Source organism: Trachemys scripta, chromosome 2 (assembly GCF_013100865.1).
Source record: "Trachemys scripta elegans isolate TJP31775 chromosome 2, CAS_Tse_1.0, whole genome shotgun sequence".
Lineage (NCBI taxonomy): Eukaryota > Metazoa > Chordata > Testudines > Emydidae > Trachemys > Trachemys scripta.
In genome coordinates, this window is record NC_048299.1 from 58,445,313 (window position 1) to 58,463,903 (window position 18,591).

The 18,591-nt window shown below is 39.1% G+C and overlaps 1 protein-coding gene across 9 annotated transcripts in view; it reads right to left on the minus strand.

Moving 5' to 3' along the window:
* TRA2A (transformer 2 alpha homolog) overlaps positions 1 to 18,591 on the minus strand; it is a 51,121-nt gene that overhangs the window by 14,393 nt on the left and 18,137 nt on the right. For 4 of the 9 annotated variants that reach the window (XM_034760627.1, XM_034760631.1, XM_034760634.1 and 1 more), the window contains exons 3-6: positions 15,367 to 15,466; positions 10,637 to 10,699; positions 9,175 to 9,237; positions 3,637 to 3,825 (exon numbers count right to left, since the gene is read on the minus strand). In XM_034760627.1, coding sequence (XP_034616518.1) covers positions 3,637 to 3,825; positions 9,175 to 9,237; positions 10,637 to 10,699; positions 15,367 to 15,466 — 415 coding nt within the window. Of the gene's footprint in view, positions 1 to 3,636; positions 3,826 to 9,174; positions 9,238 to 10,636; positions 10,700 to 15,366; positions 15,539 to 18,591 lie in introns of all 9 variants that reach the window. The other 5 variants (XM_034760626.1, XM_034760629.1, XM_034760630.1 and 2 more) reach the window with 4 other exon arrangements.

Consider the following 18,591-nt stretch of genomic DNA (forward strand, 5'->3'; position numbering starts at 1 on the left):
GCCCTGCCAGGAAAAGTAAAAGTCTCCCAGAGGGTAAAGACAGTATAACTATTATCTCACTACTTATCGAACTAAATCTATACTAACAACTATACCACTATAGAAATATTAGAAAAGCCAAGGCACACTCAAGGAGGACACACTAAGGCTAAGTCTCAGGCTGAGGCAATTGAGAAGGAACTCAGGGCGGTTGCCCACACACCCCAATATAGCCTTGGTATCTGGCACAAGGAGGCATAGGGATGGATGAGCAGACAGAATGGACATTGCTAAGTAAAAATCTCCAATCATGGGATCAACAGGTGCATGCGTGCCTGAAGCGGAGCACCCATAGGGACATCAATTGAAGAAAAAAGAGGAGCAGCTTTCCAACACCTCTATCTGGGTCCTGTTCAGTTGGAATGAGTGTAGTGTTATGCCATCTACTTTAGCTATGCCATGCAACAATAGAATCAAAAGCCAAAGTAAGGTTGAGGTTTTGCTTTTATCCATAGCTGGAGAGTGGCTATTAATTACTGCTACAAGGACTGCCTCTTTCTCAAGACCTATCTAAAGTCTGACAGAAAAATTCAAGATGTCCACAGATATTAATTATATGTAATTTCGTACTGCCTATGAGATGTACTCATGTACCAGGACCCCACTATGACAGGCGCTTCATAAACAGAGAACAAGAAAGAAGGTACCTGCCCAAGGAGCTTACAATCTAATTATACAACAAGAAACAGAGGGTTACAACAAAGAGCACAGGGAAGCAATTAGACAATATTGGCCAGCCTCATTGGCTACTGGTGTGCTGAGACCATAACCCAACTGTTAATTTTTTTGGGTGCATCGTGGCATAGGAGGGTTTTAAGGAGGGATCTGAAGGAGAACACTGAAGTGGTTTTGCGGATGTTTACAGGAAGCTCCTCCCAAGCGTGAGGGGCTGCATGGGAGAAAGCATGATGGTCCTTGTTTGAAAAATCTAACAAATGGGTAATCGAGGCTAGTATCATGAGACAATCAGAGGTGGGAGTCGACATCTTGATACTTAATGAGAAATGATAGGGTGGGGCTATTAAGTGATGTGGAGTTTGGTTGTTACCATCTATGATATTTTTACTTAAGTAGAGGGGACTGGATAGCATATGGAGAGATGGCAGTTGTGTGTACTCTGAGACATGCTGAATGGACCCAAATTCTACCGTGACAGAAATTTAGCACTCTGGTGAAAGACTGGAAATTCTGTAGCAGTTTTACACTAAAGGAGAATTTTACAGAATTAAATAAAAGCATGTTAAATTCAACTAAACGTTGCACCATAATTATCAGTTTTTTAATCGGCTGCAGAATTGTGTGCTGAAAATACAGAACTGCATTGTGGAAGCTGGAGACTATCAGCTGATTAAGAGATAGCTGGGAAAACAGTTTATGATTGTGAAATAAGCATAATAGCCAGATGTTTCTGCTAATGTGGTCAGCATTGTTATAGTTAACAAGGCTGACACAAACTGTCATAATTAGGTTCCAGAATTAACGCTCTATTGAGCATGAGGATAATTCACACCTCTTAGACCTATTGTTTCAGACTGTCTACACACTTAGGAAGACAACACGGAGACAGTTTACACTCATTTCATGTTCTCTTCATAACCATGAGGGCTAGAAACTTTAAAATGAAATCTTAAGTTTTGCTTAAGGTGGGGTCTCTGTAGCCAATTACTCAGTAGCAGAAAACACAGGTACTAAATAATTTTAAAGCTCATCAGCTTTGCCAGAGTCACATTAAAATCTCAAAGGAATCTTAGTCAATTTTCAGACATGTCAGAATGCACATGAACCTGCTAATGGTCCAAAGAAACACTTGTTTACTTTGGACTACTTCATGAAAGACTAAAGCATTGAACAGAAAAGAAAGTTCAGCTGTTTACATGGATCACTTTAAAGGACACGTTGGAATGCATGACTTCTACATATGGCAAGTAATTCCCAAAGGTATGTAAAATAGTGCTCTTCTTCCAGTTACTTCATCTGAACAAGAGGGAGCATGGTCTAGTACTGTGGATATGAACTGTTCCCACCGAGGAGCCAATCCAAAATCCCATAAAAATGTGTGGCCACAAAGAAGTGCAAATATGGACTCCTCAACGAGAAACTGGACCTAAGTTTGGAGACTGGGGGCAATGTGTTGAGTAAGGTGCTGATGATAACTATGATTTCCCCCATTCCCCAACTTCCTTCCATCCAACTGTTTCAAGTTATTGTGGAATAACAGAGTGAAGTAACTGCAAGAAAAAGAAAGTTTCTCTTTTCCCCACTCCTAAAAGCTGAAGCCTTTGGTAGCTTTCTTCCTGTCTCACATTCTTGTCACATGAGTGCTTAACAAAAAACATTAATAAACTGATGTTCTACACTTATGAGGTGTTCTCCATTTTACTGCAATTCCTGAATCTATTATCTCCATTTTACAATCAGGAAACTTAACCTGCAAATTACTCATCTGTAGTTACACTAGAAATCTATGGCAGAACCAGGAACGGAATCCATATCTCTCAAGTCCCAGTCCAGTGTTAACCACTAACCCACCCTTCCTCTTAATCAAAATGCCTTCTACCTAAACATAGGAAGTTTTTTGTTTCTTAGCCCCTGGAGTGCAACCAATCGGGTAGCTACCCCCTCATGACCCACTTGGGGGGAGAGTAGGGGAGGTGTCACATCCCAGCATTTGAGAAACTAGTTTAATGGAAGCAGCATTGACTGTAAACTTGAAACTGTTGATTTGGTGTCTATTTTTCTTCATTTTGACAGAGCACTGTTTAGAAAAACTGGAGATACAGTATCTTTAATTGAGGTGGCCTCACAGCCACAGAAGTTTCAATATAATTTCATATCAGGGAAGAAGTAACAATACACCTCTTTTTAAAAAAGACACTAATTTAATATAGTGTTCTGTACCCCTTGTGCAAAAATCAATTTAGATTCTTGGTTTCCATTCTTTCCTCCTCAACTGACCATATCATGGCTGGAGAATGATCAACCCCAGCAGCAAGGTGTGTCGTAACTGTTTAGCATTGATTAGTAACCCACTGACCAATAAAAAGGCACACACTGACGAGTCAAATTAAGCTGTCCAAATCTTGTTCCTTAAACCAATGGTGACAGACAAAAGCTCAAGACTATGTGAGGGAAAACAATGGTATTTCTCACGATTCTGATAGATAAGAGACTGCTCAGGGAAGAGAGAAGTAATTTTTTAAAGGCAGATGTTTAAAAAGTTTTGTAACGTTAAAAAAAGTCCATGCCCCTTTAAAGATTTTATTTCCATTTTGTAATAGATGTAGTGAGGCAAATAGGGCTTGCATTAGTGGGTAGTTATGGTTGTGTTAATGGATGTATACTGATTGCACTTTACAGCTGTCAAGCCTAATAATGTTTGCTTAAACAATATATTTGTGTATAAAATTGCAGTGTTTTATAAACACCAAATCATTACTTAATGAATTTGACCAATGTACTATTTTGACAGCTATTTTCAGCATTTATGAGATTCACAAAATACATTTAAATTCTTTAGTTTATAAAAATATTTGTGAAGCTTTTTACAAATATGTAATAAGAATGAACTACAGTCAAGAGCAATAAACATGAATTTACCTCTTTAGAATCGTCTATTCTCTCAAAATAAACAAAAGCGAATCCTCTTGATCGTCCAGTCCGCTGATCATAAACCACATTGACGCCACTCAAAGGTCCGTAACGGGAAAAGACTTCACGCAAGTCTCGCTCAGTGGTATACAAACTGAGGCCAAACACTCCAAGGCATGTGTTAGGATCTGGATTAGCCTGTTAAAACGAAAGTTCAAAATATATTCCATTAAAATGTTATTACTATCATATCAGCCAACTACTATTTGTTTTCCTGGTTATTCAAAGCTTAGCACTTCAGCCTTAATGAACTAAAAGATATATTCAAAAATCAAACTTTTTTTTTAATAAAATCTATTACAGCAAATTAAATATTAGCAAACGATGCTGAATTCATGGTACTGGAATCTGAAGCCCTTTGTTCACCTACAGAGCAAGTACAACATAGAGAGCTGCTCCAGAAGCTTTCTGATACTGCCCCTCCCTAATATGCTACTGGCCTGATTTGGAAGGACAGACACTCGTGGTCAGAGTAGCACTACTCTCCATTGAGATTCCATCCTTGACTTCTCTGCAGAGACTGGAATGTCATTTAATACTCTATTCATGAATATTTAGCATAGGGGTGCCTGAATTCCTAATTTATCTTTTGCTAGCTATGGACATCTCAACTATTACTATACCTGTAATCTTCCCCAAAGACTGTGAATATTTCTGTCATTCCCCCCCACAATAGTTTTGTCTGTAAATAAAAGGCTCAATTTAGGTTTGTAAGGTGCATATCTGTCCTATCCCTCTAAACAGACCAAGATCACAAGCTCATCTTATCTAAATAGTATAGATGTGTACTATTTCAAAGCGACCTTGGCACTCCAAAACCAGTAGGACCAGAGTTCTGCAGCAAGATCCAGGATTCTTACATGGTAGACTCGAAATTATTTGGCACCTTCATTTCAGTTGAATTTTACTAAACCTACTTTTTAAAAATATAACATTGACCCATACAATCACTACAGTACTTATTACATTTATTTTATGTTGTCTCCACATTTTCATTTTTTGATATGCTGGATATTTTAGTTTTAATACAATGCATTGTAAAAACTGTTTTGAAACTTTTGGCACATTTGGAACTTTCGGAAGCGCTTTAGGACTGTAGGATTAATTGCAGTAGCTGAATGTTTCGGCTACAATTAGCAGTGAAAGTTAATAAGGTTGAAATTTATTTAATCATTTTTAGATAGAACAATGAAGTTAATGGGGCAGTTCACACCTTTCAGAACTATGGTTTCAGATTTTCTAGCCACAAAAAGTGCACTGGTTTACATGCTCCTGATCCCCGGAACTGTGAAGAAAATTACAATTTATTTTTTATTTTGGAGCTTAATTCCACAGCCATGGAATAATTCACTGACATTTTCAGTGACCACTAACTTGATGAAAATCATTGACTTACATAAAAAAAGTGTAATTTCATTCCTTAATTCCCTAAGGGATCTCATATCTCTACAATTGGCATGAACTTCTTATTCATGTCAGTTATTCTAAAAGAAACACTCCTTGTGACAATGTGTGGGCCCTGTGCCTTTTGAAATGAGGTTTCCATCCTGTTTAAGGCATAAAGACACTTCAAATTTAAAAATCAAACATCTGTATAATTTTGTTCTTGTCATTGTTAGAATTTAAAATTACTAACTGAAATTTTAGTGAGAAAATTCTTTTGTACCTTCAATCGGTTTACTTTATTCAATAATGTCAAATGCACAATCAGTTTTAATTATTTCTTTGTGTTTTTCTGTGTATTTCTTATACAATAAAAGTGAAGTTTAAAAGAAAAATGTGATTGTACATGCTATAAAAAAATTGATAGGGCATTCTTGGACAAACATGGGTTCCAAAACTACTACTTTAATTGACCAGATCACAAACTGATGGTGTTTTTTTAAGCTTTTCTCATGACTAAACCATTTTCTACCTGGTTTTCACCATTGTTTATAATTTACAAAGCTTAAAGTTTTCTGTGTCTGCGGGTAAGCTCATTTACAATATTATACAGAAATTTTTATAATTAATGTGAGAACTGATACAGATACGGACTTAAAAGCCAGAACGGACCATCGTAATCATCTAATCTGACCTCCTGAACAAAGTAGACCACAGAATCTCACTCACGCACTCCTGTAATAGGCTCATAACCTCTGAGTTACTGAAGTCCTCAGACCTTCATTTAAAGACTTCAAGTTACAGGGAATCAAACATTTACTCTAGTTCAAATCAGCAAGTGACCCATGCCTCACACTGCAGATGAAGGCTAAAAAACCTGTCTCTCTCACCTGGGGGAAAATTCCTTCCCGACCCCAAATATAGCAACTGGTTAGGCCCCGAGGATGTCAGCAAGACCCAACAGCAAGACACCTGGGAAATTCTCTGTAGTAACACAGAACCCTCGCCAGCTAGCGTCCCATCTCAGACTGCTGGGGATAATTGGAACTTGCAATAGTGGATGGGCCACTGCAGGCTATCATTATACCATCCCCTCCGTCAACTTATTAATCCGAGTCTTGAAATAAGTTAGGTTTTTTGCCCCCCACTACTCCCCTTGGAAGGCTGTTCCAGAACTTCACTCCTCTGATGGTTAGAAACCTTTGTCTAATTTCAAACCTAAGCCTATTTATGGCCAGTTTATATCCATTTGTTCCTGTGACAACAATGGCCCTTAAAAACCTCCTCTCCTTCCCTGGTATTTATCCCTCTGATGTATTTACAGAGAGCAATCATAGCTCCCCTCAACCTTCATTTTGTTAGGTTAAACAAGCCAAGCTCCATAGGTCTCATCTAGCAAGGCAGATTCTCCACTTCTCTCCTCATACTAGTTGCCCTTCTTTGCACCTGGTTCCAGTTTGAATTCATCTTAAACATGGGAGTCCAAAACTGTACACTGTAACCAGATGAGATCTCACCAGTACCTTGCACAATGGTAATTCCATAGCTCTACTGGAAATGTTTCATCTGATGCAGCCTAGGATTGCATTAGCCACTTTCATGGCCACATCACACTGATCACAGGATGATTGAGCTGCCAATCAATATACCCAAGTCTGTCTTCTCCTCAGTCGCTTCCAATGGTAAATCCTCAGCTTACAGCAAAAATTCTTGTAATTAGTCCCTGAAGTGCATGATCTTGCACTTTGCAATATTAAATTTCATTCCTTTTCTATTACTTCAGTTTTCAAGGTCATCCAAATCTTTTTGTATGTCCTCCTCAGTATTGACAATGTCCCCACTGAGTCATTCAGTTTTTATTAGTGCTCACTTTTTGTATCAAGGTCATTAACAAAAATGTTAAATAAACTTGGTCCCAAAACCAATCCCTGAGGAACTCCACTATAACTTCCCTCCAGCCTGCCAGTTCACCTTTCAACATGTCCTGTTGTAGTTTCCCCTTTATTTAACCAGTTCCTTACCCATCTTTTGATTCTCATATTAATACCCATTTTCTTCAATTTAACTAATAATTTCCCACATAGAACTGTATCAAATGCTTTACTGAAATCCAGGTAGATTAGATCACTACATGCCGTCATATAATGGCAGACAGCTTAAAAGTGACAAGTTTTTAAAGTGCTTTAATAAGATGGGTGAACTGAAGTGCCTTACATTAAATGAGGATATTGATATAATAGGCATCACAGAAACTTGGCGGCGGGAAGGAGATCACGGCTGGGACAGGGGTGCGGGGGGAGGAACGGGGGTTGGGGCGCACGAGGGGTCGGGGTGCAGGCTGTGGGCGGCACTTACCTCAAGCAGCTCCTGGAAGCAGCAGCATGAACCCCTCTGCCTCCTAAGCAGAGGCGTGACCAGACGGCTCTGCGAGCTGCCCCGTCCACAGCTGCCAATGGCTGCGGTTGCTGGCCAATGGGACTTGTGGGGGCAGCACTTAGGGCGGGGGCAGCATGCAGAGCACCCTGGCTGCCCCTTCAAGTAGGAGCTGGAGATGGGACATACTGCTGCTTCCGGGAGCCGCACAGAGCCATGACAAGCGTGGAGTGGGGCAAGCCACGGATCCCACTTCCCGGCAGGCGCTTGAGGGCCTGATTAAAACATCTGAAGGGCCATAGTTTGCCAATCCCTGCCTTAAATGACTGCTTCTCGGAGCAGCTAGTCCTGGAACCCACAAGAGGAGAGAGAATTCTTGATTTAGTCCGTAGTGGAGCACAGGATCAGGTCCAAGAGATGAATATAGCTGGACCAGCTTGGTAATAGTGACCATTAACATAATTAAATTTAACATCCCTGGGGCAGAGAAAACACCATAGTAGCCCAACACTGTAGCATTTTATTTCAAAAAGGGGGACTACACAAAAATGAGGAGGTTAAACAGAAATTATAAGGTACAGTGCCAAAAGTAAAATCCCTGCAAGCTGCATGCAAACTTTTTAAAGACAACATAATAGAGGCTCAACTTAAATATATACCCCAAACTAAAAAACCTTGTAAGAGAACCAAAAAAGAGCCATTGTAGCTAAACAATAAAGTAAAAGAAGCAGTGAGAGGCAAAAAGTGGAAGTTAAATCCTAGTGAGGAAAATAGAAAGGAGCATAAACTCTAGCAAATGAAATGTCAAAATATAATTAGGAAGGCCAAAAAAGAATTTGAAGAACAGCTAGCCAAAGACTCAAAAAGTAATAGCAAAATAATTTTTTTAAGTACATCAGAAGCAGGAAGCCTGCTAAACCACCAGTGGGGCCACTGAACGATCGAGATGATAAAGGAGCACTCAAGGAGGATAAGGCCATTGTGGAGAAACTAAATGAATTCTTTGCATCGGTCTTCACACGGCTGAGGATGTGAGGGAGATTCCCAAACCTGAACCATTCTTTTTAGGTGTCAAATCTGAGGAACTGTCCCAGACTGAGCTGTCATTAGAGGAGGTTTTGGAACAAACTGATAAACTAAACAGTAATAAATTACCAGGACCAGATGGTATTCACCCAAAAATTCTGAAATAAGTCAGATGTGAAATTGCAGGACTACTAAGCATTGTCTGTAACTGGTTAAAAGATAGGGAACAAAGGGTAGGAATAAATGGTCAGTTTTCAGAATGAAGAGCAGTAAATAGTCGTGTCCCCCAGGGGTCAATATGGGCCCAGTCCTATTTGACATATTATTAAATAATCTGGAAAAAGGGTAAACAGTGAAGTGGCAAAATTTGCAGATTATACAAAACTACTCAAGATAGTCTGGCTGAGACTTAACTGTGAAGAGCTACAAAAGGATCTCTCAAAACTGAGTGACTGGGCAACAAAATGGCAGATGAAATTCAATGTTGATAAATGCAAAGGAATGCACATTGGAAAACATAATCCCAACTATCCATATAAAATAATGGGGTCTAAATTAGCTGTTACCACTCAAGAAAGAGATCTTGGGAGTCATTGTGGACAGTTCTCTGAAAACATCCACTCAATCTGCAGCGGCAGTCAAAAAAGCAAACAGAATTTTGGGAATCATTAAGAAAGGGATAGATAAAGATAGAAAATATATTGCCTCTATATAAATCCTTTGTATGCCCACATCTTGAATATTGCGTGCAGGGTGTGGTCGCCCAATCTAAAAAAAAAAGAAGATATATTGGAATTTGAAAAGATTCAGAAAAGCGCAACAAAAATGATTAGAGGTATGGAACCACTGCCGTATGAGGAGAGATTAATAAGACTGGGACTTTTCAGCTTGGAAAAGAGACCACTAAGGGGGAATATGACAGAGGTCTATAAAATCATGACTGGTGTGGGGAAAGTAAATAAGGAAGTGTTATTTACTCCTCATAACACACGAACTAGGCCTCACCAAATGAAAATAATAGACAGCAGGTTTAAAACAAACAAAAGGAAGTATTTCTTCACACAATGCACAGTCAAGCTGTGGAACTCTCTGCCAGAGGATGTTGTGAAGGCCAAGACTAACAGGGTTCAAAAAAGAACTAGATAAGTTCATGGAGGACAGGTCCATCAATGGCTGTTAGCTGGGATGGGGTCCCTAGCCTCTGTTTGCCAGAAGCTGGGAATGGGCGACAAGTGATGGATCACTTGATGATTACCTGTTCTGTTCATTCCCTCTGGGCACCTGGCAGTGGCCACTGTCAGAAGACAGGATACTGGGATAGATGGACCTTTGGTCTGACCCAGTATGGCCGTTCTTATGTTCTTTCTGTTTAGAAAAACTGTTTGTCTGGCCTCACCTACCATTTGTAAAACTACACCTCTACCCCAATATAACACTGTCCTCGGGAGCCAAAAAATCTTACCGCGTTATAGGTGAAACCGCGTTATATCAAACTTGCTTTGATCCAGCAGAGCACGCAGCCCCGCCCCCCTGGAGCGCTGCTTCACCGTGTTATATCTGAATTTGTGTTATATTGGATCGCGTTATATCGAGGTAGAGGGGTATGTTGTTTTTTTATCCCAATTACCATTTACCTCTATGTCTTTAATTACTCTCTTTCAAAATTTGTTTGAAGACCTTGCATATATTTGAGGTTAAACTAACAGGCCTGTAGTTGCCCAAGTTACTCTGCCCCTCCCCCTTTCTTAAATATAGGCACTCTGTCTGTAATTGTCCAGTCACATGGTATGACAGCCGAGCTTATGGATTCATTAAAAATCCTTGCTATTGGATAGCAATTTCATGAGCCAGTTCCTGTAATATTCTTGGATGGAGATTAGCCAGGCCCCTCGATTTGATCTCATTAAGCTGTTTTGAGTTTGGCCTCCCTCTACAATGTGGTAGTTTCTACTTCCATATCCTCATTCCCATCAGCAACCATACCCCTGCCCCCAAGCACCTCATTATCCTTATTAAAAACTGAGGCAAAGTATTTGTTTAGGTGTTAGGCCATACTTAATATTATTTTAATCTCCACCCTGTCCTCAGTGTTTAGCAGTCCCACCTCCTTCCTTGTTTTCTTTTTGTTTATAGGACTAAAGAACCTTTTACTATTGATTTTAATTACCTTCGTAAGGCCCAGCTCTGCTTGACTTTTGGCACTTCTCACTTTATCACTATGCTTTCTGACCTACATTGTTGGATCAAGGAAAATTGTTCATTCTCTCAAATATACAAATAAATGCAAAACAAATCTATTCAAAGTATTTAAAACAGGAGATTATATGATGAAATATTTAGACCTATTTGTTAAAGATAAACGGAAGAAAAAAAACATAAAAAATGCACAATGCCATGCACTATTACAGGAGTAACTGGTGGTAAAGAAACCTAAGTATAGAGATTACACTTTCCATCATATCAGATTCTTGTAACTCTTTTTCCAGAAGTTCTAACACCTACACTGTTCGCAGCAGGCTTTTGCAATTTGGCAACTAGAAAGCCCTTGGGTAGAGAAGTGCCTTTAATCCCATGAAATTCCTTTCAGATTTAGCAGAGTTATAAACAGTTAAAATAATTTCCCTTCTTTCATTAGCATTCCTTAGGAAAATTCTGTCTGCATGCCAAAATATTAAACAGAACACAGACATTCTAATGAACCAGGCTGCCACAGCACACGATGTATTAGGAACATCTGGGCCCTACCAGAGCAACTCCAGTAGTGCTGTTTAGAGAAGGAGCTAGACCGGGCCCCCTAATTCTCCAACCACATCACATGGGTAGAGCCCTGCAAATCTGCGGATATCCACAGACCATGTTTGCGGATTGGACATGGATACAAACATACAACTCTGAAGCCATGATCTAGGTCAATCTCCATCTGCCTGCCTTTGCGGGCATCATATGGGGCAGAAGCTCCCTCAGCTCAGGGGGTAGTGGGAAGGGAGTGGAGACTATCAAGCCAGGATCCCCCACGTACCCCACTGATTCTGCACATGGCACCTGCAGCCCATTCCTGCTCTGGGATAACTGTCTGCTGCTGCTGCCGGTTAATATGGTCAGTTCTCAAGTGGCAGAAATTTTGCTGCACTGCTGAGGGTTGAGGTCTCAAACTTTCTTGATTATCCATGACGGTGATTGTTACAGCCATACAACCTGCTTTATATTTTTCCCTTTAACAGACCTAGGGAAGTGCAATACAAAAAACTGCTTCAAAAGAAAATTGTTTAGGATTACAAAATCAAGAATGCAGAAGTTAAGAATGTCCAGATTTACAGTTGCCTGTGCAATCTTAATTCCGCCACTTTGTCCACATGCATTTTGACAATCTTTGATCAAATCCTCCACCCCTCCCAAAACACCTACCTCATTTAGTCCACAGACTGTATGCACAAGGGGGGGGGGGGGGGGGGGATTTAGGTTGCATGGGCAACTGTGAATCAGACATTCCCCAACTTTCTTTGCTTTGTAACCTAAATAACTAAGTGTAGATTTTTTAAAATGTAATTTCCTTGGGTGTTTGTTAACATACTTTTAAACCTTAAATAACCTTTTTAATGCATTTTTGTATGCATTCTATACATATATACACTACTCGTAAGTGAGAGTGCCTAAAAAATTACCACTACAGTAAAACACATACTCATGCTGTACACATGTTCTAGGCTGGATTTTATACCTAAAATATTGTATTGTGCAAACTAATAAATGAAATGGGCATATTGCCATATGCGAAATGCTTTCCTCACTTGCACCTTTTAAAATATTTTAAGGTAGCGAGGGGTCAATAGGCACTTTTGATATGGAGAAATGTACTGATTTATGTCTGAAGTTAGCTACCATGGTTATATAAACTAATGTATTTCCCAAGTCGAGCAATTTAGACTGCTTATTGCTAACTCCAACGCCAATGTAAAGAACATGTAATCAGGCAAACTGAAGGCAAATGAAATCAGGATCATCAATTTGGATCATCCTGATCATCTCTACCAAATTGGTGGTGATCAGAATCAGAGCCACTGAATTCAGTTTCTTCAGGACGCAACGGATCAGAGAAAAAAGGCATAACTTAGATGAACTTCCTAAAAGATCAGGAGTATGTGAGTTGTCCAACCCCCCCCTTTTTTTTTTATAGTAAGTGGATAGCTGGGCAGCGTTGGTATTCTTAGTAGTCTAAATAGATTTGGAGGAAAAGCTCGTTTCAGCTTTCATTCCCCCAGCAGTAAAGACTTAAATCATCCATTTTAATTGGACTGAGCCTCCTGGGTTGGTAAGTCATCTCGTGCAATACCAAACAGCATATTGCCCAGCCCATCAGGATCATAGGTTCTTGTTCTTGGTGTCATCAATCTTGTGGGACTCTCTGTCTTGAAGGAAGGTCAAAATCCTATGGGCAAGCTTGCCACAGAATAGATCAGGCATACTCCAGCCCCATGTTTCATTTGGATCTTGCTTCTGCTGCCATAGCTACAGAAGTGTTGAAGTAAGAGTACCTGAGTCACTAAAGTAACTGTCAACTGGAGCGGAGAGACAGAGGACTACTGATAGCAAGGGCTCTGCTGTGGGCTAAAAGCCTATACAGGAGATAGAGCTACTTGCAACAATATAAGGAGCAGCACTTCAGATTTCAACTGGCAGGTTCCTTCCAGAAACTAAAGTCAGTCAGATAGGTACTGATGACTCCTGATTATGGATCGAAGTGATACACCAAAATGTATGATAAAAAAAATAAGCCTTATCCAATTCAAATTTACGCCAATGCTTGATATTCCCTAGACATTTTTGAGTATTTTGCCTTTTTGTTATTTCCTTTGATCCAGAATGGCTTCACTTTATTCAATGTTTCAGTCTAGTTTTGCCATGCTCAATCTGGGTAATTTGAACAAGGATGCCAACTCCTCCTTTGGAAGATTATTGCATCAATTACACAATTTAAGCATTCCCCCCCCCTGAAGTTCAGCCTAAGTTTTACCTGGCTCCATTTCATTCCATAATTTCCAGTTATTCCTCCCCATATCATTAAGCAATTTCCTCTTTATTCTTGACACCCTTAATTATTTGTGTTTGTTACAGCATGCCTTTAGTAGTTTTTTTTTTACGCTTAATACATTTCTTCTAGCTTTTCTTCATGGGCAAGTCCTTCTATACCTACTGCTATCTGTACTGCCCTTCTGTAAATCTCCTATTTGCACATAGTATCCCAAAGACAGCTCAACCATTGCTATTACCTTTCTAATGTGTGACAGAGAGAGCTAGGTATAACAATAACTATTCTATGTATCACATTGCGAACATACGTAATAGGTTACAATCCCCGATACAGGAGGGATTAATTTAATATTGCCTATTACCATAGTATGTGAGAAACCTTTCACGTAAAACCAAGGGGAATGGTGAAATCCCTACTGGTTTTTATGGCATCTCTGGCACTTGTCCATGTATAGAAAAAATTCTACTTGGGCATTTTGTTTTCAATTTTTTAGATTTTATAAGTTACCTTTTTGGAAACTCTAGGGATTTTATCTGGATTGAAGGGGGGAGGGGGAATCAGTGTTGTGAGTGTCTTTCTTATGGTGAAAAGACTTTTTTGAAGAGGAATGATTTGCAGCGTCTTTCCTAAATTGGCAGCAGAATTTACTCTTGCCTCTCCCTTCAACCCTCATTTAAGAAGATAACATATTTCCTAAATTTCATTATTAATTCCAGCCAATTTTTCTAAGTTATATAAACACATATTCTCAATATTTTATGTGTATACAACTCCATTTGGCATGGTCATCTGCAAATTTAATTAATTCTTCCATAGATCATTGATAAAATATGCTAAAATCAATTCCTACACTGACATTTCAAGAAGTCCTGCTAACCAGTTAATTCAGACAAGATGTTAAAGTCAAACAAGATGCAGAATTACTCCTTAGTTACATCCTGTCATCTTTTAATCCTTTTAATTTTGTATTTGCCCAATACAGTGAAATTTCATTAGATAAAAATTAATCTGAGGCATATTCAAGTATGTTAGAGAAGCCTAGATATCTTTCCTAGGAAATAATGTCTAAGGGTTTAAGCAGAGAACCAGGAGTCCATAATCCTATCCTACCAATGTAATGTCTAATCTTAGGTAAATAATTTTAATCTATTATTCCCCCTTGCGCGTCTTTAAAATAGGGGTTTGGTTTGTTTGTAAAGCGCTTTGAGATACTTAGATATTGCCTTTCATAAGTATACATAATAAACTAATGTTTACACTGTAGCTAAATTAAAGTATAGTTTATTTTAAAAAACTTATGTTTATTCTTCAAAAATCCATGCCACTTTTATTCATTAGATGCCAACAGATTTGTTCCCCCTTACATGCTATCATGTTGCAGATGAGACTTTGGGGCAAGGCTAGATTCTTTACTTCTCTGGCTGGAACCATTATATAGGCAGATTCCTGCATTATGTTCCCACGTCCCATCCAGCCAAAGCACTTAGCAGAACTGATTAACTCCATATGCACCAAGACGTGAGCCCACAAAGCACCTCCTTCACCAAGAAGGCACAAGAAATGCATCCTAATCATAGCCCTTCTTTAGTTATTAGATATGAATAGTCATAAGTGCCCTGAACACAGTACACTGCAAGCTATGCATGGATTACCAATCCAGGAATCTCTTACTCATTCAGTCAGTCTTAGAGGCAGACATCTCCTGGAGTTTCTCTTGCCTTATTCATCCACATACATAAAGAAAACACAGTAAACTCATAAGCACTTTAAAAACAACTAGCCTCCCTTATGATAGAAATGTCCACAGGGAGCTATACCTTACATCATTTATTTATTTAAAATACTCAGCCTTGATTAATACCACATACTCTGCTGCCAGTGTGCCTTCTTCGGTTAGACATTGGAGAATGACTGCGGCTCCTTCGGCGACGATATTCGGGTGTGTACGATCTGCTTCGAGATCGTCTCCTATGGGAATGAGAATGAGAATGGGACCTGGAGCGAGTGTAACGTCTGTGAGAATGTCTTCTTGATCTGGACCTTCAATGAAGAAAAAAGTTTTCAGATGTATATACATATATGAAATACACGCAATAAATTAAATTTAAAAAATTACTTGTCCCTAAAGGAGATTTCACAAATTCACTATCACCACACACACAAATAACATTTAAAATATTGTTTTAATTCTACTTCTTAATGTACCTATAGATTGACAATCGCAGATTTGTAGTAGTTTAAAATTGCACTGAGACTGATCAGTAATGTGATACAAACTCACACGGCAAGTACACTTTTGACATGTGAACTAGAATATATTTTAAATTAGAGATTTCTAAGCTTACATACACAGCATGTTAATATAAAATGACATCTATAACATGCAGTGATACGGAAGCCCAATATACTATGTTTTAAGAAACAGTCTTGCATCAGATGGGAGATGGACTGATCTAGCAGGGCTTTTCTGTCCAACTTCTATGATTGAGGTAAGCCTAGGCTCAACAGTAATCCAAAATTAAGGCCAGAAGGACCATGATAGTTTCAGGTAGGTAGGTTGTTCTTCACATCATTCACATATGTCCAGCTGTTCTCAGTAAGATGGTACAAAACTGTTACAAGTCGTGTGGTTTCACACACAAGTATCAGTCACAGGTAGGGTACAACCCTCATAGCCTAACAGTGCAAGAAAAACATACTGCAACAGCCAAAGAATGCCTGACAGTTTGCATGGTTCAATTTATGGTCTTTTGGCATTCATATCATTCATGCTCCTTATGAAACCTATGCTCTAACACCTCACAACTACCTGCAAGTCAGAGGACCTGAAAAGTTTTGGTAAACCACAGAAATTATTGTCTGACAGTAATTATGAAGAAACAAGTTTGGTATGATTTGAAGTCATTGATCTCAATTACGTAAGTTTAGAGATCATCCTCAGAAATGGCCTTTGCAAATACGTCACTGTCATTTAAAGTTTGGTCGTATTCAGGCTTCTACAGATTTGACCGTTAGTGACTGCAATCGATAGCAACCTTTTCATATTCATTCTCGTAACATAGCCACAAAGCTCTTAAGAGCTTCCAGCTCAAGTTTCCTACCTTTGTCATCACTCTGAATGGCCTCCATGGCTGCTTTTCCTAGATTCTAGCTGTGGACACTTCCCTGATGGTTAAATATCATTTTGCATTCCAATTGTGAGTACCACCAGTCAGCCCCAGGATATGTCTATACTACATGTGTAAGTGCAATTGCAGTGCAGGCAGTTATACCCACACTAGCTTTAATAGTGAGGATGTGGCAGGAGGGGAAGCTACCACAGTACAAGCCCACCTGGGACTACGGCTACTGCAAGCTATGCATGAGTAAAACAGTCAAGCAATGTATACACTACTCTTCCAGTCATTCCAACCCTTCTAGACTGAAGTTAGCATAAGTATGGCTACCCAAATTACGATGTCACATTTATTTGTGGTTCAGACATATTCCTATACTCTTTACACTCCAGATTTCCTTCCAAATAGCTTTCTCCAAAGACCATAAGTCCCAGTTTGCCTTCATGCAGAGCAATAAAAACTGCCTGCCAGCCTAGCAACAAGTGCTAGGTAAAGCATGAATTACAGCTCCACCAAAAAAGGATGAGAACCTTGAATAAATGGTATAACATCCTATGTAATTTAATTTTATCCATTCTGTTTGAAACAGTCAGCAACTACACTCATGAACCATTATCCCTTGCTCATTTGGCCCTAAGATACTTTTGGTATGTTTTTTCTCTGGTTCATCAGGGTATTTTTTTGATGCATGTAGCTCCTGTAAGCTACACGCATCCCTGCATTCAGTAGAAAAAAAAATAAGGGCAAAATAAGCAAATATTTTTAAAAACCCCACTAATGTTTACGTAATATCTTGTAGGGCAAATACATTACTTAACAAACCTTACTGACTGCAGGAAAGAGTGTCAAAGGATAGAAGGGTCACATTCAGTAAACTAGAGTTTCGAACATACCCAAGTTGTCAAAGTTGTCATCTAAACAGTCTTCATCCCTTCCAACAAGTAAACCAATCTGTTTTGTGAAGCTCATACTTTTGTAGATCTATTTTGCTAATATGAGGAGAACCTTCTATTCAGCAATTGGAACCAATTTTCTTTGGAACCCAGCATTTTCGGGGAAGTGGCATGAACATTAACTCTGAGCAACTGTTCTACTTTATCTATGTAATATGGGAACAAACACTGAAAGTTCAAGTTAACATTATTTGTACTACAATCGCACTTTGAGGCTTCAAAGGAGATTAGAGCCCCCCCCCCCCCCCCACATACACACTTTTAGATGGCATTCATATACAAGACCTTCCCTCCCCGAAATGTAAACAGATAAGACAGACCAAAAGAAGCAGTCCAATTTTATAAATTAGGAACAGAGGCATACAGACATTATTGACCTGCCCAAGGTCATACCAGAAACCTGCAGCAGCGCTAGGAATAAAACTCAAATCTCCTGAAACTTAACCATTACACTATTTTTCTGTTCAAACTATAGTAATGAATCATAACCCTTCTTAAACTGCCAAATCGTGTACAGACCAGGACATCTCCCCCCCCACTCAAAAAAAAGTAAGTGCAAAAGTACAAAATAATCAATGAAATTAACAAAATACCTCTTATTTGTATAGAGGTAGTGCTTAGAGCCACGAATCAGGAATGATGCCCCCTTGTTCTAAGTGCTTTACAAAAGTATATCAAGACTACGCCTTTGCTCTGAAGAGTTTACAATAAATAAAGATAAAAAATTGATGAATAGGAAAACACCATATATATACATATACATATACATACACACACACACACACACCCCAAGCTGGGCCCTCAGATGAACTAGTACATCTCAGAGCGCTCCACAACTTTTCAGTCAGTTTTATGTAGTAGTCCAAAAACTGGAGTTTCACCAGGACACTCTCTTTGTATCTATTGTAATGAGTAATCTTTGTAATGTTCTCTAGTGTGCTTTAAGAGACAGTTACTCACCCTGTACAATAACTGAGGTTCTTCAAGATGTTTGTCCCTGTGAATGCTCCACTTCAGGTGAATC